At 47.1% G+C, this 25,144-nt stretch overlaps 1 protein-coding gene across 1 annotated transcript in view; it reads left to right on the forward strand.

Annotated features, from left to right (window-relative positions):
* The first annotated feature begins 1,581 nt into the window (after nucleotides 1-1,581).
* STXBP4 (syntaxin binding protein 4) overlaps nucleotides 1,582-25,144 on the forward strand; it is a 101,655-nt gene continuing 78,092 nt past the window's right edge. The window contains exons 1-8 of the mRNA XM_018554067.1: nucleotides 1,582-1,754; nucleotides 4,453-4,585; nucleotides 13,581-13,687; nucleotides 17,133-17,277; nucleotides 18,243-18,315; nucleotides 19,935-20,014; nucleotides 21,962-22,058; nucleotides 22,917-23,029. Of these exons, the coding sequence (XP_018409569.1) occupies nucleotides 1,582-1,754; nucleotides 4,453-4,585; nucleotides 13,581-13,687; nucleotides 17,133-17,277; nucleotides 18,243-18,315; nucleotides 19,935-20,014; nucleotides 21,962-22,058; nucleotides 22,917-23,029 (921 nt within the window). The remainder of the gene's footprint in view (nucleotides 1,755-4,452; nucleotides 4,586-13,580; nucleotides 13,688-17,132; nucleotides 17,278-18,242; nucleotides 18,316-19,934; nucleotides 20,015-21,961; nucleotides 22,059-22,916; nucleotides 23,030-25,144) is intronic.

Raw genomic sequence — 25,144 nt, forward strand, 5'->3', positions numbered from 1 at the left:
GTGGTATCGCATTACTTCACATTTGACCTGAAAGGAAAATTTATTTTTGGCTATAGGTGGGTATACATCTCTGCCTATACCCACCTACAGCCACATGCAGTCAATCATTGACTTATATGGGAGGCTGCATGTGGCACCTGTGGCCAAATAGCAGGGGGGGCAGGAATAAATAGGCATTACGTTGGGTGGGTGCGGGCACACGTGTGCAAGAGCTCTAATGTCACACCGGTGATGGTTTTTTGGACCCTTTACTCTTTTATTGCAGGGGAGTCCAGGAATAAAATATTTTAAAGCCAATCTTTCATCAAGTACACAAAATCCGATCTTCTACCCTTCAGGTCAGTTAAAGGGGAACTTCAGCCAATTATTCCTGACAAAAAAAAGGTCCAGTGCCAGGCTGCCGGCACAATAGCGTCCCATAGGACTGGGGTGTACCCATATTGCAGGAGCAGCGTCACATACAAGTCTATGGAACATTAGCGCACAGACATGGGCAGCTCAGTGCTCTGTTAGAATCCTGGACCTGTGATAAATCTGGACCCGCACGTCACTTCCAGGGGCAAGCTCAGAGCCGCTCAAATGGCTGATCGGGTCCAGAAATTTCACAGGCTATGTTCCTGTATTGCACATGTGTGGGAAAGCCAGTGGGTCCAGAAAATTCACAGTCTGGAGTTTGGCTACAATGTATCACTGACACTGAGAGATATTGTAGAGATTTTCCATCCTCTGTTTTAGTGGGAGGAGACACAGCAATCAGTCACTGGCTTATTAGCCAATCAGCTAGCTTCTACCTGTCCGGGGACCGGTTGCGTCCCGCTCCACCCACAGACCGACAGATTCAAGAGCCAATAAAATACCCACGACTCCGAAGTATACTGACCAATCAGAAATCTACGTTCCGCAGAGAGTGGTCGTACCAAATATTGCACCCACGTGCAGTGACCAGAGCGGTCAGAAACAATTGCGCCCATTTGGCGCCGATTTTCCACAGTATTGCGCCTACTTAGCGCCGATTTTCCACAGTATTGCGCCTACTTAGCGCCGATTGCTGCATTTCTGGACACCGAGTAAAGCAGATCTCAGCAGTGCCCAGATCGCCGGTGCCTCTACAGTGATTGGTTCATAGACTACCTAGTGCCTACTTCTTATTAGCTCTCGCGTCTGCCAATCTTTGGTGGGCGGGCACTGTAGCTGAGTGGGCGAAGGGAATGCGGAGAACAACAACACGAACTCACGAGTTGATTGGTTGGCAGCAGCGGAAACTTGTGGCCACGCCTCCAGCTAGTAGTAAAAACATATGGAACAAATGATGTGCCAATAGTTCTCCGCGTGGCCACGCCCATGCTCTCCAGCCTATGTTAATAGCTTGTACTCATCTCTGTCAAGCATAAGCCCAGGGGTGTGGGGTACAGTGAAGATTTTGTGGGGTACAAGGGGGAGTGTTGGGGTACATTATGGCGGTAGGGATGGTAGAGTAAGGAAAGTAATGGGGTGAAGTACAGTATCTGTATGTAAACAGTGGCGTTCGGGGCGTGGTAAAGGAGGAGCGTAGGACATGCCCATCATACGCATTGAAGTGACATGGCTCGGGGAGGTGCCGTACTAGATCCTACCAGTCGTATTTCCGCACCAGCCCCGCCCATCTCCCCTGGGCGGTCACATGGGCCGGCCATCCTCATTCATCGCGAGACTCCCGCTGACAGCAGGAGGCCGGCTCCGCACACACCGGAGGAGGGTAAGGGGTGTGAAGGGAGGTAGGTGCAGGGAGGCAATTGGTGGCTGCAGGGATAGTAGGGATGCCGGTGACTCATATGGTAACCCTGTGGCACTACAAGATACAGTATGGCCTGCCAGCTGTGACCAAACCCCATGTACTCCACTTCTGTATGCCAGTCATTCCCATCCTTCCATAGGTAACCTCAGCTTGCATCGCTGCTGATCACTGTACCTGCTCATGTTACCATGGTAACCAGTCAGCTTCTAGCTTCAGTTTGTTCAGTTGAGCTTTAAAAATGAAAGCGAGAAGCTGATTGGTTGCCATGGGCTCCAGTTGTGATCATTTCCCCTCTGCGTACTCCGGTGCGGCGCAATGCTCTGCAGAGCACAGAGTTGAATTAAATGTCATTTGGTGCCATTTCAGTACCGTTAGGGAAACAGTAAACATGCAGCATGTCCTGATGTCACTTGACACAGGCATGCGTGTGTTGTATGGTGCATGCCATGCATGTGAACTAACCCTTAGGTTATATGTGCCATGTATATATGTCTATATTTATAAGCAGGGCCCTTCACGCGGCCAATATATGTGAACATTCTTTAGATTTTTCTATCACCGCTTCTTGGATGTAACAGGGTGTCTGAAAGCAGCCTATGAGCCCCGCCCACTCATGCGTGTTGCACGTCGCGCACAAGCGGGAAACTGTCAAAATTTAAAACGGGCAGCAATGCCTGTTTGCATGGACGTTTTGCTGGTCACCCGACCAGCTTTCTCAATTTAGAATGCATTGAGAAAAGCTAGTCGGATGACATGCGAAATGTCATCAAGAAAAACACAGCAAGTCCAGTTGCCTTGATTGATATCTTTATATCTTATCCTTCTTTATCCTTTGCTAAAGGAGGAGAAGTCCAGTACAAATGGTCTCTTCCTTTAAAGGATAAAACAAAGTCTAATTATCCTCTTTTACCTCCACCTGAATGAACCCGCTCTCCTCCTCCGCAGATACATACTTACCTCTCTCTGACAGCTGTGGTTTCGCTGTTGGTTTACATCCGGCACCACAAATCTTAACTGTCCTGACCGCACCTGTACATCTAGTGTCCCATAGACTGTCCCCAGGCCGTGCTGCAATGCACAGGCGCGGCCAGGGCAGTGAAGACTTCCAGCTCTGGATGTAAACACACAGTAGAACTGTGGTCATCAGATCGAGGTAAGTATGCATATGCGGAGGGGGTTAGGTGGGGTCAGGGGAACGGGGCAAAAAAGATAAGTGCGCTCTTTTTTGCACTACGCGTACCCTTTAACAGTAGAAGTTATTTTTCAATAGACGTCCCAATCTTGGGCAACTGTTGACCAACGTCTCTGTGCTTGCTTCCATTTCTGCTTTCTTTGTACTGTCATTGCGACGTCCTAATGTCATCTTACTTTGTTTGTTGATTAGGGGCGACCTGTCGAATGACTTCATCATGGCTGATCCCATTCTGATAAGGTATTGTATACCCCGGAGATGTTCTTCTCCCCATTTCTCATCTTTATTAGACTTTTATTGCTGTTTATACCTTGTTTTAAATCCTTGGTTCTCAACGGGTGGGCCATGACCCAAAAGTGGGTTGGGACCCCGTGTTCAGTGGGTCGCCGTGTGCCTTCCACTTTTCTAGGTGAGAGGCTGCTCAGCCTTCCCCTAGCGCAGTGCCGTCAGTTCTCGCGCCATAGTCATTCAAAAGATGCTGCCCGGTACTGAGTGTCAGCTTGAGGTGGGATGGGATGGAGCTATGGCCGCGAGGGAGCTCCAACCATATGTGCATTGCTTACAGCTCCCTCACGTGTCCTGTAGAGGTGCCTGGACCGGAGTGACGTCACATTCTGGCTCCTGGAACCCCTACAGGGCACGCAAGGGAGTTGTACATGCAATGTGCATTTGGATGGAGCTCCGTCACAGCACAGCAGCCCACACTGGACCCCAGGCTGAGGATCCACTCCAGTTCTCGTAAGGTAGGAAGACTGGGTGGATCTTAAAAAAAAAAAAGTGTGTGTGTGAGATTGTGTCTGTGGTTGTGTGTGTGTATCAGTGTTTTTGAGGGCCCGTCCACACTAGTACAGTGCGTTAATCACGCAGTCCCGTGCGATTAACACTCTGTACCATACAAAATCGCACCTACGGAGAATCCTGGTGTGGGAGGTGTGTTGCATTGCCATTCTTTTGAATGGTGCCCCAAACACACCTCCCATGCACAGTTCCATGGCCCGCAGCGCGCTACCGCAATGCCATGCGTTCCAGTGCAGTGTATTTGAATGTATTTTTAAGATTCAACTCCTGAGTCCTGACTTAATGACCAGGGACAAATGTGGGTCCTGAGGTTACGCAGGTTGAGCTCAATGAGCTAGGAAGTAGGGATGCACCAATACCGGTTTATTCGGTATCGAGTATGAGTACCGATATTCTTTTGTTGGTACTTGCCAATACCGATACCGGAAGTCCCATTAAGGAAGCCAGGCGGCGTGTAATGACTCTCCACCTGGCTTCCTGACTAACCATGTGCGGATGGAGCATGTTGCCGGCTTCCCGGCCAATCCAGAAGCCGGCTTTTCCGGCCAATACTTCAGCTTCCGATATCAGGAAGCCGGGCAGCGAGTCATTACACGCTGCCCGGCTTCCTGATATCGGAAGCTGAAGTATCGGGCTAGGCATCGGAGCATTTGGGCAAGTACGAGTTCTGTGTTTTTCTTGTTTCCAGCAAGGAGTCGGTCCAGACAATCACTATTCCTAAAGCAACCAGCCTCGGCCTCAGCCTCATTGGAGGTAACAGCAGAACTGAGGAAGCACTAATCCACATTAAGGACATAATCCCGGGTGGAGACTGTCACAAGGTAAGAATCGTGTCTTTTTTTAATATATCCAAATACTTGATATACATGTGCATGTGCTGTTCTACTTGCCAAAGGATTTGTAATTCCATTTAGCCAGTCTTGTGATCCAAGCACTTTAACCACACGGCACAGCCAGGTCCAGTTGTCTCTGTGACTATGCTGTAATTGAGCAATACAGCCGGGTTTAGGACCTCCTTCAGCCTGTGATTAGACAATGAAGGAACCGCAAAATGTTGATGAGGTCATTTCTGTGCGTTCCCCTCCTGTAAGCAAATTCCCTGTAAGCCCCGCCTCCTCTCCCTCTCCATTGTAAATGCTGCTTTATGGGATTGTAGGAGGCCGGTATCAAAACGATTCGATTGAGATCTGGGGAATTTGTAGGCAACACCTCAAACTCATTGTTGGGTCCCTAAGGCCATTCTTGAAGCATTTTTAGTGCATCACAGTTTGTTGCACATGGGGCTGCGTAGCTGCAGACCAGTCAGGGTGCCCATGCTGACCCGTGTCCCTACAGTCGTCTTACCATCCTACCACCTCTCATAGGACCTGTACTGTTCCTCCATTGCCCCATCACTCCCTACAACTGTCCCTCAACTACCCTCCCGCTCAGCCTCCTGTGACCGATCAGGAGAGCGGCAGTGTGGGGGCAAAGACAACGGTCACAGGAGGCCGGGCTGGCGCTTTGGGGGAGGAGTCAGCTGTAAGAGGAGGTAGAGCTCTCCTCCCCACACCGCTCGCTCAGCCTCCTGTGACCGATCAGGAGAGCGGCAGTGTGGGGGCAGAGACAACGGTCACAGGAGGCCGGGCTGGCGCTGTGGGGGAGGAGTCAGCTGTAAGAGGAGGTAGAGCTCCCCGCACGGCTCGCTCTGCCTCCTGTGACAGCCGACCCAGGATGGAGAGCGAGATACAAGCAGTCAGTGATCAGTGAGGTGAGTGTTTGTGAATAATTGAGGACAGAGTATGTGTAATATATCCTCAATTATGAATGAATGGGCAGTGATCTACTTCCTCCTGTCCATTCATGATTATGGATATAGTAAGCACACAATGTTCTCATGTTATGAATGAACAGGAACACTCGGTATAAGGGATTCCTGTTCATTTATAACAGGGGCTGCAGAATAAGAGATTGAGGACTCTGTGTTCTCAATCTCTTTTTCTTTTTTAAAAAGGAAATATCAGGAGTGTGTTTAGACCCCCAATATTTCCCCAAAGCCCCTAAAAGTAAACTAAAAATATTAACCATAAAGAAATAAATAAAATATTAAAATGTTTATAAAAAAATAAAAATAAAAGATTTGAAAAAGTTAGGAAAAAAACATTTTCGGCTTGACATTTTTTTTTTCATTTCGGTTTCGTTTCGGATTTGACATTTTTATTTCGGTGCACCTCTACAGTTCACTAAAGGAAAAGTGTAATCTCCATTATAATATGAAATGCAGATAATTCTCGTTTTACAAAGGCGTAGGTGTAAACGTATCTTTGATGTTGATCGCAGCTATACGTGTGCCTCGGAATGGTTCCTGAAAGCACTCTCAGTAAACAATATAACCCGTTTGATGAGCTACAACTGAGCACACTGTCAGGGTCATCTAGTACTATGGAGATAAATGAACCCCGCTTGTGAACCAGCTGTAACCCTTCTTCAGGTTGCAATTGAATCTTCTTCAGTTAATGTGCCTCAAGGGCAGCAGCGATAGCACCATCTACAATTAGCACATGTGGCTTTATGTACAGAGCAACAGCAATGGGTTCTTTCAAGAGCCTTTTCTTTATAATAACTGACTGCATGGTTATTAAAACCCAGTTGAACTTTCTGCTTCAAAGTGAAATATGCCTTAATGTCTTACTGCTTGTTTTCTTTCCAACACAGCCACAGCCTGAGTAGAAAGGCCTATCCTCCTACTGGCATCTACAGAGTGAGATCCTTGCTCTTTGTGAGGAAGCAGTGGTCTCTCTGCAGAGGTCTGACATGCCCCCTATTGAATCAGACTTATAGCTCTGCAACTGGCAAAGCTCATGCTTTCTGCCGATTGGAGCGCTCTAGCTCTGATTCAGTAGAGGATGTGTTGAACCTCTGCTTCCCTTTAATGCGCATTGTGCCTGTTAAAGAGCCCTGCTGCCCGGCTGCCACAATATGGCACACAGTGGAATGGGGACAGCACTCAGCACACACACACGCACTGCCCTATGCGTGCGTTTATTCACATGCAGATAGCGGGGCGGGTTTTAATTTTAATATTTTCTACTTTTTTCCGCTTTTTTTCTCACTTAACTTTATTGCTATCACACAGGGGATAACAAGCCCCCGTGTGATAGCATTCGGAGGTGACGGGTTCTGTTTATGAGCCTGCCCTCCAATACAGAAGATCCAGCACATGTGTTCTGTACAGCTCCACTTGTGACAGTTGACACAGGAGAGCTGCGAACACTCCGACTCCGCTCTGCTGCCCACTCTCTATCCTGAAGGCATTTGCCGGGGTCCCCCAGAAGGGCAGGGGCCCCAGAAAACCACTTCGCGGCAGGATTTGACTGGTGGGGTGTGGCGAGACGGCGGACAAGCAAGTAGATTACAAGTGATCTGAACGGCTGTATAGTCGCTCAAGTCACCTGTATACAATGGCTCCCCACGTCTACATTTAGCTCTGCTGACCTGAAGCAGGGCTAAATATAGAAGAAGAAAAACTGCCCGACACCGGGAACTGCATGTCCCCGGTGTTGGGCGATAGGAATTCCACTCCCCTGGGTTGCCACTATGAATACTAATGAATAGGGAGTGGAGAGCTGAGAGTTACACAAAGTGCATGTAGTGCACAGAGGTGGCAATTTCCATGAGGAGATGAAGATGAATGCTAACAAAAATGTAAGTTTCTGTGTTCATATACAGCAACTGCATATGTCTGCTTCATGTGGACTCGGTGTACATTGCTTCCATATGTTTTTAAAAATACCTCCGAAAATGTGGAAATGAAAACAGAGCAGTGTCATTTCTCACCACTAGAGGTCACCATCAGACCATTATTGTCCCATATTCATGTTGAATTACACAGTGTGAGAATCGGTCTGCAGATTAGAACTGCACAAAACCAGATATTACCAGAATGATCGTCCACCTATAACGGAAACATCAGAACTGATCCCGCTCATAACTAATACTCCGTTCTGATGAACTCGTGAAATTTGAAAATCTCCCAAAACCTGACAACCATTCACTGTCCAAAACTAACAAGAAAACAAAACTTTGGCTACTGCTGGTTGTTCAGGTCAAATGACACCCAGCATCATTCAGCCCACTTCCTGTGAACCAAGTACACTCTTGGACTGAGGGTGTGTCATCATGCTGAACTGGGCTTACAGGACTTCTGTGCAGAACGGTGTGGGCACAGTTCTCTACAGGAGTAAGGAATGGCAATGTTGAAGGGAAGAATAAGAGGACCCCACGCATCAAGTGACCAAAAAGGAGCTGTAAAAAAGATATGCATGCTAAATTTGTGGGGGTAAGGCACACAAGGGGCGGGGGCAAGAAGGGGCCCTAGAGTTAGCCTTTAATTGTTACATAGTTAAAGGAGAACTATGAGGTGAGTGCTTCTCACTCACCTCATAGTTCTAGCCGACCTGTGACAATGAGACTGTCACAGGTCGGCTCAATAGATCGGGAGGTGAGCGAACACATACCGGCGTTCGCTCACCTCTCGATCCTGTCACGGCTCTCTGCCGTGACAGGGAGGGGCTGGATTCCCCCCTCCCGCTCCGGTCCGCCAGCGCTGACTGGAGGAACGGACGAGGGAGGGGGGCGGGTACCGCTGGCTCTGCCTCTAGATAGGCAGAGCCAGCTGTCACTCACGCAGCTGGGCGGATCTCGACATCGATGTCAGGATCTGCTCCGGCTGCGGCGTCTCAGTATACTGCGAGCTGCAGCTCGCGGTATACTGAGTTTAGTGTAACGGGAGGACGCTAGTTTGTGTCCTCCTGTTACCGTAAGGAGAACTATGGGGAAAAGCCTTGACCCCATAGTTCTTTAAATAGTTAGGTTGAAAAAAGACCATGTCCATCGAGTTCAAGCATAATTGGTCTATGCTTGTATATTAAAATGAACCTTTACCCCCTTTGACTAAAACTCACATCAGCATTCATCTCTGCATGCTGATATGAAATCATCTTACATTCATTAGTTAAACAAACATGTTTTTATTTGACCTACAATTACTATTTTTCCACTTCCCGGTCCTCTTTGGCATTAGTGATATAATCTGTGTCCAAGCGCTGCATCCTGGGAAGGTTACATCAGCAGAGCATTGCTGGGAAATCTCATCTGTAATCTCACGAGACCTCAGGGAAAGGCATCTTCCTCTCCTGAGATGATGCGCATGGTCACATGTCCTAGTCACATGTGCCAGTGTTCCAGGAAGTAAAGGGAGATGGATTAATCTGCCCTTAGTAAAAATGGGCACTGTGAGGAGAATGGGGAGGAAAATAAAAAAAAAGGTATGCAAAGAATACAAAGCCGGCAATTATCTAGAAGTATCTGTTTGTAGAGTGTCATTACTGAACATTTCTGAAGGTTTGTTTGTTGTCATGTCAAAGATAAAGTTCCTCTTTAAAGGTAATTAAGTCCACAGCTCTGCTACATAGCACTGCCCTGTCTGGCAGGGCAGGAGATGAGCTGCTTTGATATTGCTGCCTGTGATTGGACAATGAAGGGAGAAGCAGAAGACTGATGAGCTCATTTCTCTGCTCTCTCCTTCTATCGCCATGCTCCTTAGCTCATTACAGCACAACTAATTGGCTCATTGTTCTCGCTCTCCCAGTCTGAGATTGTGTTTTCCGACCCAGACACTTACTAAGCCAGTGAGGGAAAAATATTAATTAGACTGGATTCCAGAATTGAAATGGTTTCATTTATTTTTGGTCACTAGCTCTCATCCGCTCTCTCTTTTTATGTTTTTATATTGGATCTTGCTGGGAGAAATATCGAAGGTGTCACCCAGTGGGATCTGTATGGAGCACAAACTTGGAAGTATTGATTTTAAATGGCTTATTATGGCAATGATCTCCAGCAATCTTATGTAATGTGTCTCCAGTCAATGACTCTCTCCTGGAGTATGTCCCTAGTCTCAAACTCCTTTAGTATGTCTGCAGTCTCTGACCGTCTCCTGTAGTATGTCTGCAGTCTCTGACCATCCTCTATAATATGTCTGCAGTCTCTGACCATCTTCTATAATATCTCTGCAGTCTCTGACCATCTTCTATAATATGTCTGCAGTCTCTGGCCATCCTCTATAATATGTCTGCAGTCTCTGACTATCCTCTTCTATAATATGTCTGCAGTCTCTGACCATCTTCTATAATATCTCTGCAGTCTCTGACCATCTTCTATAATATGTCTGCAGTCTCTGACTATCCTCTATAATATGTCTGCAGTCTCTGACCATCCTCTATAATATGTCTGCAGTCTCTGGCCATGTCCTGTAGTGTGTCTGCAGTCTGGCCATCTCCTGTTCCATGTTTGCAGTCTCTGACCATCTCCTGTAGTATGTCTGCAGTCTCTGGCCATCTACTGTACAGTGTATGCAGTCTCTGACCACCTCCCTCTAGCTTCCTGTATCATTACATTTACTGAATATCCTGTGTGGCCCTTTGGTGAGGTGAGGAGCCACACTTGAGGTCCCCTATTTCAGGTAACACCCTGATTTAGACCAATACTCCAGGTGTTTAGAGATGCCTTTGCTTTGCGCAGTGACTTCTCATCCTCAGGAGAGGACCTGACTTTCCTCCCAGTGTCAGGTTAGTTTCTGTAATATTATCACCCTGCGTCTTCCTGCATATTGATTAGCAGATGAGGCGTTACAAAGGTAGAAATATATTTCCGTGGCGTATATACACGTCTTGTCACGTTTTCGCAGCTCCGGGCGGCGCTAACAAGCTCATATTTTCACCGGTTTAATCAGGTCAATGACTGTGGGTGACATAACTGGTGGTTATCATGATGAACTATATTCCCGGAGTATACTTGCTGCTTTACCCTAGATTTCCACTTCATACAGAATGCACCCATATGGTTACCTGGTTCCGGGGATTATATGAATACAACGTACCATTGGGGTCAGCAGTGAATGGGAGATGGTCTGCGTAGTCACAGTGATCACATTGGATTACTTGTTTCATGATAACAAGGTTGACTTACTGACTAGTGTTGCTTAGAAGTGAAAATGGTATTTCCGATTTGGGTAAACACTGGTTGAATCACCTTCTTGATCCACCTTATTAAAGTTGAACTGCAGGCTGATATAAAAAAAATAAAATGAATGCAGCGCTGTATTTATTTATACATTTGGAATGTATTTTTTGAATACACTGAATTTGACTTGGTATCAGCCTCTTGTGATCTCAGACTGAGAGAGGGAGAAGCAGTACACGGAGCCAATCAGTTGTGCTGCAGTATGAGGAACGTGCAGTGGCGACTTCACCAAAGATGTCCATTCATCCTCTGGCAGCCCCCAATGGTGACTTTAACATAGTTGTCCTTTTATCCTCTGGCAGCCCCCAATGGTGACTTCACCATAGTTGTCCTTTTATCCTCTGGCAGCCCCCAATGGTGACTTCACCATAGTTGTCCTTTTATCCTCTGGCAGCCCCCAATGGTGACTTCACCATAGTTGTCCTTTAATCCTCCAGCAGCCCCCACTGGTGACTTCACCATAGTTGTCCGTTCATCCTTCAGCAGCCCCCAATGGTGACTTCATAGTTGTCCATTCATCCTAGGGTAGGTCTTATTTTCAGGGAAACAGGGTAGTTGTCCTTTTATGCTCCAGCAGCCCCCAATGGTGACTACACTATAGTTGTCCTTTTATCCTCTGGCAGCCCCCAATGGTGACTTCACCAAAGTTGTCCTTTCATCCTCCAGTAGCTCCCAATGGTGACTTCATAGTTGTCTGTCCTTTTATCCTCTGGCAGCCCTCAATGGTGACTTCACCATAGTTGTCCGTTCATTCTCCAGCAGCTCCCAATGGTGACTTCACCACAGTTGTCTGTTCATCCTCCGGCAGCCCCCAGTGGTAACTTCACCATAGTTGTCTGTTCATCCTCCGGCAGCCCCCAGTGGCGAATTCACCATAGTTGTCTGTTCATCCTCCGGCAGCCCCCAGTGGCGAATTCACCATAGTTGTCTGTTCATCCTCCGGCAGCCCCCAGTGGCGAATTCACCATAGTTGTCTGTTCATCCTCCGGCAGCCCCCAGTGGCGAATTCACCATAGTTGTCTGTTCATCCTCCGGCAGCCCCCAGTGGCGAATTCACCATAGTTGTCTGTTCATCCTCCGGCAGCCCCCAGTGGCGAATTCACCATAGTTGTCTGTTCATCCTCCGGCAGCCCCCAGTGGCGAATTCACCATAGTTGTCTGTTCATCCTCCGGCAGCCCCCAGTGGCGAATTCACCATAGTTGTCTGTTCATCCTCCGGCAGCCCCCAGTGGCGAATTCACCATAGTTGTCTGTTCATCCTCCGGCAGCCCCCAGTGGCGAATTCACCATAGTTGTCTGTTCATCCTCCGGCAGCCCCCAGTGGCGAATTCACCATAGTTGTCTGTTCATCCTCCGGCAGCCCCCAGTGGTAACTTCACCATAGTTGTCTGTTCATCCTCCGGCAGCCCCCAGTTGTGACTTCACCATAGTTTGTCCTTTCATCCTCCGGCAGCCCCCAGTGGTGACTTCACCATAGTTGTCCGTTCATCCTCCGGCAGCCCCAGGTGGTGACTTCACCATAGTTGTCTGTTCATCCTCCGGCAGCCCCAGTGGTAACTTGACCATAGTTGTCTGTTCATCCTCCAGCAGCTCCCAATGGTGACTTCACCATAGTTGTCCATTCATCCTCCGTCAGCCCCCAGTGGTGACTTCACCATAGTTGTCCGTTCATCCTCCGGCAGCCCCCAGTGGTGACTTCCCCATAGTTGTCCGTTCATCCTCTGGCAGCCCCCAGTGGTGACTTCACCATAGTTGTCCGTTCATCCTCTGGCAGCCCCCAGTGGTGACTTCACCATAGTTGTCTGTTCATCCTCCGGCAGCCCCCAGTGGTGACTTCACCATAGTTGTCCGTTCATCCTCCGGCAGCCCCCAGTGGTGACTTCACCATAGTTGTCCGTTCATCCTCCGGCAGCCCCCAGTGGTGACTTCACCATAGTTGTCCGTTCATCCTCCGGCAGCCCCCAGTGGTGACTTCACCATAGTTGTCCGTTCATCCTCCGGCAGCCCCCAGTGGTGACTTCACCATAGTTGTCTGTTCATCCTCCGGCAGCCCCCAGTGGTGACTTCACCATAGTTGTCTGTTCATCCTCCGGCAGCCCCCAGTGGTGACTTCACCATAGTTGTCCGTTCATCCTCCGGCAGCCCCCAGTGGTGACTTCACCATAGTTGTCTGTTCATCCTCCGGCAGCCCCAGTGGTAACTTCACCATAGTTGTCTGTTCATCCTCCAGCAGCTCCCAATGGTGACTTCACCATAGTTGCCCATTCATCCTCCGGCAGCCCCCAGTGGTGACTTCACCATAGTTGTCCGTTCATCCTCCGGCAGCCCCCAGTGGTGACTTCACCATAGTTGTTCGTTCATCCTCCACATACACATCAATTTGACTTTTTTAGGTTTTCAAACTTTGCAACTATCTTTGCTGAATGTTACTGAGAAATTGCCCACACTGCTTCAGGTTTCTGCCGGCCGAGGTTAGTGGAAAGATAACGTGAAGACACATTTCAGGAAGTCTTATTAGAAGCACCTTAAAATATATTGATTGGTTTTCTAATTAAAACATAACTGGAGTAAAAGGGGCTCATTAAGTTCTCCGGCCATTTACCGCCAAAGAGACGCTTATGCTTGATTTCGCCTTAGATGGCATCTATGTTCCTTGCTCTCTCCACTACTCACTTCACTTCATTAAGGATTGCCTTTTTAAGAGCTTTCTTTTTCCTTTGGTCAATAATTTCCACTTTATGTTTCCCTTTTAATTAGGATGGACGACTGCGGCCCGGAGACCAGCTTGTTTCTGTGAATAAAGAATCATTGATCGGTGCGCGCTGTGATGAAGCCAAAAGCATTTTAAACAGAGCAAAATTGAGGTAAGGTTTTTTTGTTTTTATTTCAGGTTAATATTGAGTATATTCACTTTAAAGATCTTTAGGATTTTCAAAAAATGAACCCTTGTAGTGGGGCTACCCCTAAGTTGCAAGGGTTAAGTGCTCATTTTGGTCTAGGTACAAAAATACAGAAATACTCGCCTGATCCTCGGCCCTGCAGCAGCGACTGCTCACCGCTGTGAAATGTCCTCCCGTCGAATGGACTGCATAGATGTCATGAGTCCTTAGACCACCGGAGTTTGGGGTAGAAGAGGATGCATGGATTTGTCTAGCAGCTAGGTAGGACCGAGAATCGGATGAAAATATCTTCTTTATTTTCACCCCTAGACTAAAACGAGTACTTAACCACTTGAAGTCCGGGGTGTTAAACCCCCTTCCCATTCAGGCCATACGGTACTTTGACTGACATTTATTCCGTCATGCAACGCTGTACTGAAATTCATTTTATACCCTTTTTTTGGGGACAGATAGAGCTTTCTTTTGGTGGTATTTAATCACCACTGGGGGGGTTTTATTTTTTACTATATTAAGGAAAATGTACAGAATAGAAAAAAAAAACTGTTTCCCCTATATTAAATTCTAAAACAATCCTGGTGCCCTCCCGACCCGGTCCCGGGCCGCAGAAGGGGTAGCGGATCCCGGGATTGAAGGTGAGGGGGCAGGAAAAAAATGCCGTCTGGAGACAGCAACCCGCTGATGCGGGTCCGCCATCCGTTTTTTCTTAACGGGCGGACGGCAAGATGTTAAAGGAGATCTATGAGGTGAATAGTTTACACTCATCCTCATAGTTAGAGCCGATGTGTGACAATGAAACTGTCACAGGTCTGCTCTATGGAGCGGGAAGTGAGCGAACACATACTGTCGCTCGCTCACTTCCCGATCATCTCCTGGCAGAAAGCGGTGCACTCCCCGCAGGCATTCCCCCCTCCCCTCTCTGATCCTCCAGCACTGACTGGAGGAACGGACAGGAGAGGGGTTGAACACAGCTGGCTCTGCCTCTAGATAGGCAGAGCTCGCTGTCAATCAGCCAGCTGGGTGGATCTCAACAGTATTGTTGGGATCTGTCCCGGCTGCGGCGCTCTTAGTATATGGCGGGCAATAGCTTTGGCTCATGGAAGGACGGTAGTATATGTCCTCCCGTGACCCTAAAGAGAACTATGGGATTAAAAGGTTACCCCATAGTTTTCTTTTAGGCCTTGCAGTGAGGGGGTAGCGCAACTGCAAGGGTTAATCTTAAAAAATCCTGGGGTTCTTCTTGAAGCCTCATTAATACTTGAGCGTGGGTGTTTTTGGGCAATTTTCAGGCTTTTTTTTTTGGCATGTGTCTTTGAAGCATTTTCCATGTGTTTTGAGGCTTCAGACATTTTGACCAATGAAAGCATTATCCTCCATGACATCATAGGTCGTCATCATCCTTGTATCTGCTTCCTGGTTTCTCTGCGTTGTATCTTGTGCTATCTGAGCTCCCAATTCCGGAAGGCTTCACTCCCATTCTCTCCCCATTCCCTCTGCCACTCCCTTTTGTTCACAGGCTTGAGATTGCTAGAAGGAGAGCAGCTGTTAGACGCACAAATGTGCTAAAATGCTTGTGTCACACATCTAATAAACCAAGAATGTGTGGTTCTGCCCCACAAAAGCCTTATGTAATGATTTGCATGATAAGCGGTAGCAAAGCGCTCAGGTGAGAATGGGCACCATTGAATATAATGGGAATCTTCACGTTGAGCATTGTCGTGCTGCGGGAAATGGATGACACATCGCTCAGGTGTGAATGGGGGCCGATAATGGACTTCTGGCACCGATAGAAACAGACGTGTATTCATTGAACATTAGTTAATGCATTTTTTAAAGCAGCCCTTGTGAGTTTCTGAATTTGTAATGATATCTGCTGCTTGTAATCTCCTGTAGCGTAGAACTCCTTTTGGGAGATGGGTGCAGCTCTAGGAGCCAATTAGGTGTACAATTACGAATAGAACATGCTAATAGGAAGAGAGAGCAGATAGATGACCTCATCAGCCTACCGATACTCTTTTACTGGTTCAGGGGTGGGGGGGTGACCTTGCTATATTTCCTAACTGCTGCCGTTGGGAAAAGACAGGTCACCAGGCAAGCTGTGCTTTGTGGCAGAGCTGTGTAAATTTAGTACCAGATGGGCAGATATACAAATCCTTTGGAAGGTAAAACGCCTCCCTTTTATATATTTTATCTGATTTATATTGCTGTTTGCCTGCACTTCAGCTTTAAATCTTATCAGCTAAATTATGCACTGCGTTGGGGGAAGGCAGAGAGAGACATTGACTTCTAGTATCATTAAAGAGAACCTGTGTCGTGGATATGGACATATACAGTATGTATTGTCTTTGCAAGCAGTAAAAGAAAGCCTTAAATGACCTATGTAGCTGTGGATACTGTGGAACAATTCATCCTCAAAGTTTACAGAAGGTGCCCTTAAGTCGTTCAGGTTGTTATCTCAGCAGCTTAGATTTCCCTTCTATATCTTCTAAAGCACCTGCTCTGTTTACATTAGAGATTAGAAGGCTGAAAGGCTGCCATGGCTGGGAAGTGGGAGCTGAGCTGCTGAGTCATTGCAGGGGGAAAATGAGCTTCCAAGTCACTGATGAAAGAGGGGGGCCAAGGGGAGCTGAGCCTCAGAGCCACTGCATGGGGGGGACTGACCTGCTGAGTTACTGCATAGAGAGGGGAGCAGCCAGGGCTGAGCTGATAATTTGATGCTGGGGGATAGGGGGAGCTAACCTGCTGAGACACTACTGGGAGAGGGGAGCAAACCTGCTGAGACGCTGCTGGGAGACGGGAGCTAACCTTCTGAGACGCTGTTGAGAGAGGGGAGCTAACCTGCTGAGACGCAGCTGGGAGAGGGGAGCTAACCTGCTGAGACGCTGCTGGGAAAGGGGAGCTAACCTGCTGAGACGCTGCTGGGAGAGGGGAGCTAACCTTCTGAGATGCTGCTGGGAGAAGGGAGCTAACCTGCTGAGACACTGCTAGGTGAGGGGAGCTAACCTGCTGAGACGCTGCTGCGAAAGGGGAGCTAACCTGCTGAGACGCTGCTGGGAGAGGGGAGCTAACCTGCTGAGACGCTGCTGGGAGAGGGGAGCAAACCTGCTGAGACGCTGCTGGGAGAGGGGAGCAAACCTGCTGAGACGCTGCTGGGAGAGGGTTCCTTTTAGGCACTCTGTCTCTAGAACTTCTAGGGAGTAGTACAGAGGAAGGCGGAGAAGTCCTTTTTACATGTATATGTAAATTGCCGCTTGAGCTACTGAGTGCTGAAAACAGGTTTTAGCAATAAGCAATCCAATCGTATAAATCCTAGTTACCTAAAAAAAGTTGTAAAATTGTTTCTTTTTTTCCCCCTGATCATAAAGAAAACCTATACAAAACCATTCTTCTACGTTTCCTTTCATGCTTGCAGGAAGGGTGCTTGCTGGGAAATTGCCTTCATCAGACCGGGAGACACCCCTTCAGGCTCATCATCACTGATACAGAATGATCAGAAGCCAAGGGACATCATACCGAGGATGTCTTCCACTCCACATACCTCGGGGACCTGTGAGCCTGTACGTACAGCAAGGTCCCATCTGTAGATTACAACTTTTAAAGCTCAGTAGATTTTTTTGCTGTTTTTAATTTTTGTAGCTATGTGTGGTTGCAGAATACTGTCATACAAATAGTGTATCCCAGGGGTCGGCAGCCTCGGCCCTCCAGCTGTTGAGGAACTGCAAGTCCCATAGGGCATTGCAAGACACTGACAGCCACAGACATGACTCCTAGAGGCAGAATCATGATGGGATTTGGAGTTTCACCACTGCTGGAGTGCTGAGGTTGCCTACCCCTGGTATATACAGTTACCCTTTGGCAACAAGTAACATCTGAATATTTGTATAAGTCACACTCACTTCATTAGGAATAAAATACAAGGCTGGTGTATCCACTGCCAGCCATAATCCAGTGCAGGTCTGCCATCGCGGCCCGGACAGAATCGACACTTTGTCCGTGTCTGGACCGCGGTCCGCCATTTTTAGTGTTGCTCGCTGTAGAGTCTTTTTCTCTCTCTCTCTCTCTCTGAACTACTCACACTTCTGGATATTATTTAGCATGTGATTGACTCCTCTTCACCCATGTGACCGCACCGGTGCCTCGTGATTGGCCCAATAGGTTCATGGGAGCAGGAAAGGAGTGTATTGCCTTGATTCTGTTATCCAAATGCTACTACATGTAGTAACCTTCTCGCAGGGTTTCTGGGTAGGACTGCAGCCTTGGGTCATGTGATTCTAAACTCGATTAGAATTACCTGAACTGCACGATCACAAAGCTCATACACTGGTGCACCAGATTGGTGATAGTAAGGTGAACTGGCGGATTCTAGCAACCTCTGTATGGGAAGCAGGAATTCCAGACATAACCCCGGTTGGCATCCCAGCGCTGATTTTCAGTTTTTTCCGTAGTGCACCTTTAACGCTAAGCAATCGTTATACTTTTCCTACACAGAGTTCTAACGCCCGCTTCCATTCTCTTTGCACAGGGTCAGAGTGGACATATTAAAGATTTGCGCTTCTCTCCCTTGGACCAGAGCCTCTCAGACACATCTGCACCAGGTAACCTCCTGTGGACGATTTTCCCACTTTTAATGTCTCCGCCGTCTTGTAGAAAGCACATTTCGTAATGCGTGTTTTATGGGCCGCACAAAAGACGCGGGCACCTCTTTAGAAAAAGCGGATAAAAGGCGGCTGAATGAGATGTCAGAGGGTTCGCAAAATAAGGCCCTCCAGCAGACCTCTTACAGCCGAGAGGTTTGAAATGACTGGGATGAGACGGCCGAGCATTCTTCAAGTAATCAATAGATCTCACAGAAGACACATAATGAACAGACGTCTCTATCATCAAGTGAGATTAGGTTACCATGGCGGCAGCGTGCTTTCAATTTAATTCCGCCTTCAAGTAGATTGCTTTTTTTTTCCCCCCTTTTTAATGCAGAGCATGGATGGTGCGTGCAAAGGTTAGGGCAGCAGCAGGCAAGTGCTACATTGTCTGCTGGGAAGCCTTTCTCTAGAATGGAGCTTTTTAAGTAGATGTAAACCCTAAATGAACAACAATCGTGAATGCATCTAATAAATCATATTTTTTAGTTATACTTTTTTATTGCTGATCTCATGAACCCTCTTTGCATCCACTTTTTGTCTACATGCACTACAGCCATAGCTGCATGGAATTTCTTATGGCGGGTTTCCTGATAGCCCATGATGTGTTTGGAAATGGCCATGGGTATTCTTCACCTGTGTGACAGGGTGACAACACAGGATCACAATTAGGGGACGAGGGAGAATGTGGTCACCATAGAAAAGGAAGTTTCTGAAAAAGGACCCTCAGTGTAGGATCACCAGGGACTGGTTTAATGAAAGCTGCATTTTGTCACAGAGTGACTTCTGCGCGGCCCCATTGATTTTCAATGGGGTACATCCGCGCAGAAAAAGGGTACATGTACCTTTTTTTTTTTTTAGATACATGACGCGCGGCTGTTTTAGCCGCGATCTTGTTTGGATGCTCGGGTAGAATCGCGGCGGTAAACCGTGCGATCCACCCGGCGCGACTGGGGTGCCATTAAAAAATAATGAAATCTGGTGCTGCCAACCAAGGAAAGTCCTTACCTGTAGGTGGTGCTTCTCTTCCAGGTTAAATGACACCCAGCATCGTTTACCCAGGCTGTCATGTTTTACACCCTGTGGGTGGGTCAATATTGTTTATATTTTATGGCCATTGGACATTATGTGTGAGTGCCGTTTAATGCAGCAATAAGGAACCGGGCACCGCTGCCGGTTCTTTCTAAAGTGAGCTCACAGGACCCGCAAAAGGACTCACAGGACAGCACTCTTGGAAAAAAATATTTTTTTTTGCTTTCCTTTTTAACAAAGTAAGTGTGAGAGAGGGGGGCGGCGTGATGCTAGTGGGGGGACCGGGCCCCTACAAGCCGGAGATGGGCTTTTAACTCTTACACAATACAGTTATGAGTTAATGCTCAGATAGGCCACTTAATCACATTATCCATGGCCGCCTCTGTATATTCTATTCCTGCGATGACCTTTAGAAGCCTCAGTCATAAAAGCGTTGATTGACTCTTCCAATCAGATGATTAGCTGTTGAGCAGGAAACGTCAAGCTGCATTGAATTAACATTAGGCTCTGTAATTAACTCACACCCTGGTGTTTGTTGTTTACAGTTCCTCATCAGGGACCCCGCCGGGAAAAGTTGATTCCCTTCACTCCTGATGTCCGGCTGAAAGTGGAAGCTCTGGAAATGGTAAGACGCTAATATGACGATGTGTGGAATCATAATTTGTACAATATTCTCTACACTCAGTGGCTGCTATATTCCATTTACCTGCTTGGTGCCGAAAGAAAGGTTCACACTGAAGGTATGTGTGGGCATTTAAATGATACCCGGCTGTTTAAAAAACCTTTAGGCCTCACATGAGCGTGCACCCTTAGAGATGTACAGGCAGCTGCTCGCAACTACACGTGTGACCCAGAAACAATCCTGCATGACCACTATGTGATAATATGCAAACTTGTCAATAAAGGACGTATTACATAGTTTCACAGTATTTGGGGTTGAATAAAGACATACGTCCATCAAGTCCAACCCATATAGGTCCACGCATCATCTCATTCTTAGGAATACTGAATATCCCTGAATATTACGGTCCCTCAGGAAATCGGCCAAAAGTTTCTTGAACAATTCCACACTCTTAGCTGAAATCACTGCCGGTGAGTTCCAGACCCTAACCGCTCTTACCGTGAAGAACCCCCTTTGCCCCTTGTGCTGGAATTTTTTCTCCACCAACTTTAGGTGGTGGCCTCTAGTCTTTGTAATTAATCTTAAAGAGTTTGTTGCCAATGTTGCTGTCACCATTGAACATCTTGTACATGAAAATCATATCCCCCCTTAATCTCCTTACTTCCGGCATGAACATGTTTAAGTTCAGTAGCCTTGTCTCATAGCTCTGGTCCTCCATTCCCCTAATTAGTTTGGTTGCCCTCCGCTGGACTCTCTCCAGTTCAAGGACATCCCTTCTCAGTGTTCTTCAGTGATTTTGGAGTGCCTGTTTCCTATTTCCTCCTTTTCTGATACAGCACCATCCGTTGGTCACTGCTGCACCCATCACTCTCTTGACAAACAAGCGTGCAATGGGTTTATGGACTTCTTACACACTACACCCGTCCCTCCCGTGAGCAGGTACGGCATGCACACCCATGTGAATGAGGCCTTACTGACACCATACACTATGGGGCTTAGGATTTCACGCAGGAGTTGGTGGTAAAAACAGGCAGATGATCTGTGTTTTTACCGTTCCCTGACCGCCCACCTAAAAATAATAACATGACGGTTGCTCAGGACCACACACATTGCAGCCGTTGCTTTTCAGCATGGCAATTTTAACTCTGCATGTCAGGTTTGATAGGCTGGTTTTGAAGTCAACACACAACTGATTTAAAAAATCAGTCTGATTGTAAAATTCTCCTTGAAACGAAATAAAAAACAGGCATTTAGTAAACGGCAGTATCGCTTCCTGCACACTGCCGCTCAGCTGAGAGAACCAAGGTGGTTTGGCGATAGCACGTGCAACCCATGTGAAAGAGCCCTGGCTGCCTCTGGCCTCTACGATTTTTTAGTCACTCAGCCGCTGCAAGCATACTCCTAATCTGCATACTTGTTACTAGCCATTGACTGAAACCAATGGATCATGATGACCGCTGGGGATCTGGTATTTAAGAAGATGGTTAGTAATAATTGCATCCATACTTCTTCAGTATAGGTTTTTTAAGCTGCTTAATGTGTATTAAGAAAACATTCCCCACTCCTCCACTAGCAAAAGAACCTGTGACCTCTGTGTAAGCTTTGACTAGCTCTAGCTGGAGCTTACACAGGTACTGTACTGTGTACACATGGGCTGCCCCCATTTGACTAGCGCTGTCCCCATTTTGACATGGGCTGCCCCCATTTGACTAGCGCTGTCACATGAGAGGAATTTCAGTGAGTCGCATGCTCCTCGTACCTGGAAGTACTTTGTTTTTGTTTTTTCACTTCCTGTGTCTGAACAGAACGAAGGGTAAATAAAGGCAGTGTATGTCCTGCTGGGGTCCCGGACATTAAAAAAAACCTGTTGCTTTGATCAGCATGGGCATGTGGTACGTATTCTGTTGTAGCAAAATGAAACCCATTGTTTTTTTCTATGTGTTTCCGCAGGCACTACATTTTCTTGGAATAAGCCCAACGGAGGAACAGAAACGTTTATTAAGATCACGTGTACAGATGGATGCCAATGGAACCGTGTCATATGGAGGTGATTACAATTGTCATTTGGTGTTTTCCTGTTATATCACACAGCTGTTTTTAAAGTGACACTAAACTCAGGAGTAAAATCTTAAAAATACATTCAGGTACCCTAACTATTCACACAAATGTATCTTATTTGTGTATCACTCGGCTGTAGATCCTCAAATCATCTCTGAATTGGTGCTGACACTGTCCTTCCTTTTGGAGGGGGCTACTCTTGTTCCCCATGGTCCCTGTGTTTGTTGTTAAGTAGTCACCGCTCCAAGCTCGCTCCTGTGATGGACTACAATCTCAATATAAATTAGTAAACTAAACATGAGATTGTATTCCATCACAGGAGTGAGCTTGGAGTGGTGACTACTTTACAACACACACAGGGACCATGAGGAACAAAAGCAGCCCCCCTCCAGAAGGAAGGACAGTGAGTACATCCTGATTGGGAAGGGGCGAGCGTGTCCTGATTGGGAAGGGGCGAGCGTGTCCTGATTGGGAAGGGGCGAGCGTGTGCTGATTGGGAAGGGGCGAGCGTGTCCTGATTGGGAAGGGGCGAGCGTGTCCTGATTGGGAAGGGGCGAGTGTGTCCTGATTGGGAAGGGGCGAGTGTGTCCTGATTGGGAAGGGGCGAGGGTGTCCTGATTGGGAAGGGGCGAGTGTGTGCTGCTGGGGAGAGGGGCATTAAAACTAACCCGTGCTTTGCCCTGCATATGCAAGGTTCAGGTTTGCTTTAAGCAAAGGACTATGGAAAAATGTTAGCTGGCTGTACTCCGTAAATTTGTTTTCAAGCCATTTGTTTTAGTTTACGTCAAGCTTTCACATTCCTGAAACATCAGGCCAGAACTACCATTTCTATTTTTACTCTTTTTAGACTTTGTGCGGGTAAGCAAAGAGATGTTTAACCTTCAGCTAGAGGACAAAGACTTGGGGCACCTATTGAAAATCCACGAAGGCACACGTTTATTGGACCTGGCCACAAATCAGGTGAACTTCCTCTATCATATGCTCATTTCAGCAAATTATCTTGAACCTCGTTTTGCCTAAAATATATTAAAGCAGAACTCTAGTTAAAATGGTATTAACGCTTGGAGTGGTGCTACCTGCGTATTGCAAGAGTTGAGTTCTTTTTGCCTAGGGTAAAAAAAAAAAAAAGTTATATTCACCCTATCCTTAGAGCCGACTTGCTCTTAGACCAGACCCTGGAGTCTCTGTCCCGCTCCACTGCTGCTGTCTAAGGATTGAGTCATCACTTTCTATACACTGTGTATGAGGCTTGAGGATGCCAAGGGACATCCCATCGCTGCAGGGGTCTAAGGTCCCTGAGTCATCACATTCTATACATAGTGTGTAAGATGTGAGGACGCCGAGGGACATAACATGGCTGCAGGGGTCGAAGCTCCCTGATTCATGACAATCTATACACTGTGTATAAGATGTGAGGATGCCGAGGGACATACCGTCACTGCAGCTGTCTAAGATCCTTGAGTCATCACATTCTATACACAGTGTATAAGATGTGAGGACGCCGAGGGACACACCATAGCTGCAGCTGTCTAAGATCCTTGAGTCATCACATTCTATACACAGTGTATAAGATGTGAGGACGCCGAGGGACACACCATAGCTGCAGCTGTCTAAGATCCTTGAGTCATCACATTCTATCCACTGTGTATAAGATGTGAGGACGCCGAGGGACACACCATAGCTGCAGCTGTCTAAGATCCTTGAGTCATCACATTCTATCCACTGTGTATAAGATGTGAGGACGCCGAGGGACATACCATAGCTGCAGCAGTCTAAGGTCCCCGAGTCATCACATTCTATCCACTGTGTATAAGATGTGAGGACACCAAGGGACATACCATCGCTGCAGCAGAGGAGCAGAGTGGTTGGAAGGAGCTCTGGCACAGCTGGCCGGCTCGGAGTATTGGGTGAGTATAATTTTGCTACTTTTGACCTCGGTGTTACAAAACTAGTACTTAACCCTTGCAGTGCAGGGGTAGCTCCACTGTAAGGGTTAGCAATTCTTAACCGGAGTTGTTCTTTAAATAAAAAAAAAGAATGTACAATAAAGTGTCATTATTTCCCTAAACCATGTTGAGTATTGGATCCAGGATCTATTGAGTGCTGGGGGGAATGCCTCCGCCAGCCTCATCTTGCAGGAATTGTAAACCAGACTCACTTTCTGGGTAAAAGTTTTGTTACAAGTTTTTAAAATAAATGATGTGTCCTTGTGATTCTACCGGAACAGACTGCTGCCCAACATGCATTCTGAATATCTCGGTTCATGCTGTTTTCAGACATATTTATCCATCTGTGTAGCTTGTTGCCTAACAAACAAGCAAGCGTTTTGAGGGAACATGATACAGGATTCCTGGCGAGATCAGAACTGAATTATTTTGAATTTGCGGCTTCTAAAAATGTTCTCATGGGAACGAGTATTGTTCAGAAAGTAGAAGACTCGGCTCAAGTGTTTTACTTTTTAAACATCCCTGGGCACTATGGCTCAAAAACGTCTTAAAGAAGTGTATTAAGGAGCAGTAGTTGTTGTTGCTCCAATAAACCCAATCACATTTTGACATTTACTGTTCAATGCTGTTGCTTTGTCCTTAATGAAAATGTATTTCCATCAGCTAACTTCTGACCAGATCAGGTGACGGTCTCATGTCTGTATCTGCAGCAAGCATTCACTGCACAGCCGTTAAGATAGGTAGTACAGAGAGCTGCTTTCCGCTTCTCCCTCCCTGCTCCTGTCTCCATTCAGCTAGGTGGCTATGGATATTAGAGAATGTTTGACCACTGCAGCCATTTATGTGTCTAGGCACATCTGTGATTCTGTTTGGAGATCCTTGGCTAAGTAAGGGCCCGTGTCAACGGTCTTTTGTTCACATTTAGGACTGCTACTCTTTCCAAGGGCTTGCAAAGGCTGCTTAAATGCTTCAGGACCACTCTCCGTAAAAAAAAAACATTCTGACCTGAAGCGGTTATACCAAGAACATGGCTGTTGCTGCTGATCCATTAGATCGCTTCTATGGTGCGGCACTGTGTTCCCCCCCCCCCTCCCCCGCCGGCTTCCCCGGGCTCCGCTGTCCCCTGTGC

The sequence above is a fragment of the Nanorana parkeri genome, unplaced genomic scaffold, assembly GCF_000935625.1.
Source record: "Nanorana parkeri isolate BGI_ZX_2015 unplaced genomic scaffold, ASM93562v1 scaffold141, whole genome shotgun sequence".
Taxonomy (NCBI): Eukaryota; Metazoa; Chordata; class Amphibia; order Anura; family Dicroglossidae; genus Nanorana; species Nanorana parkeri.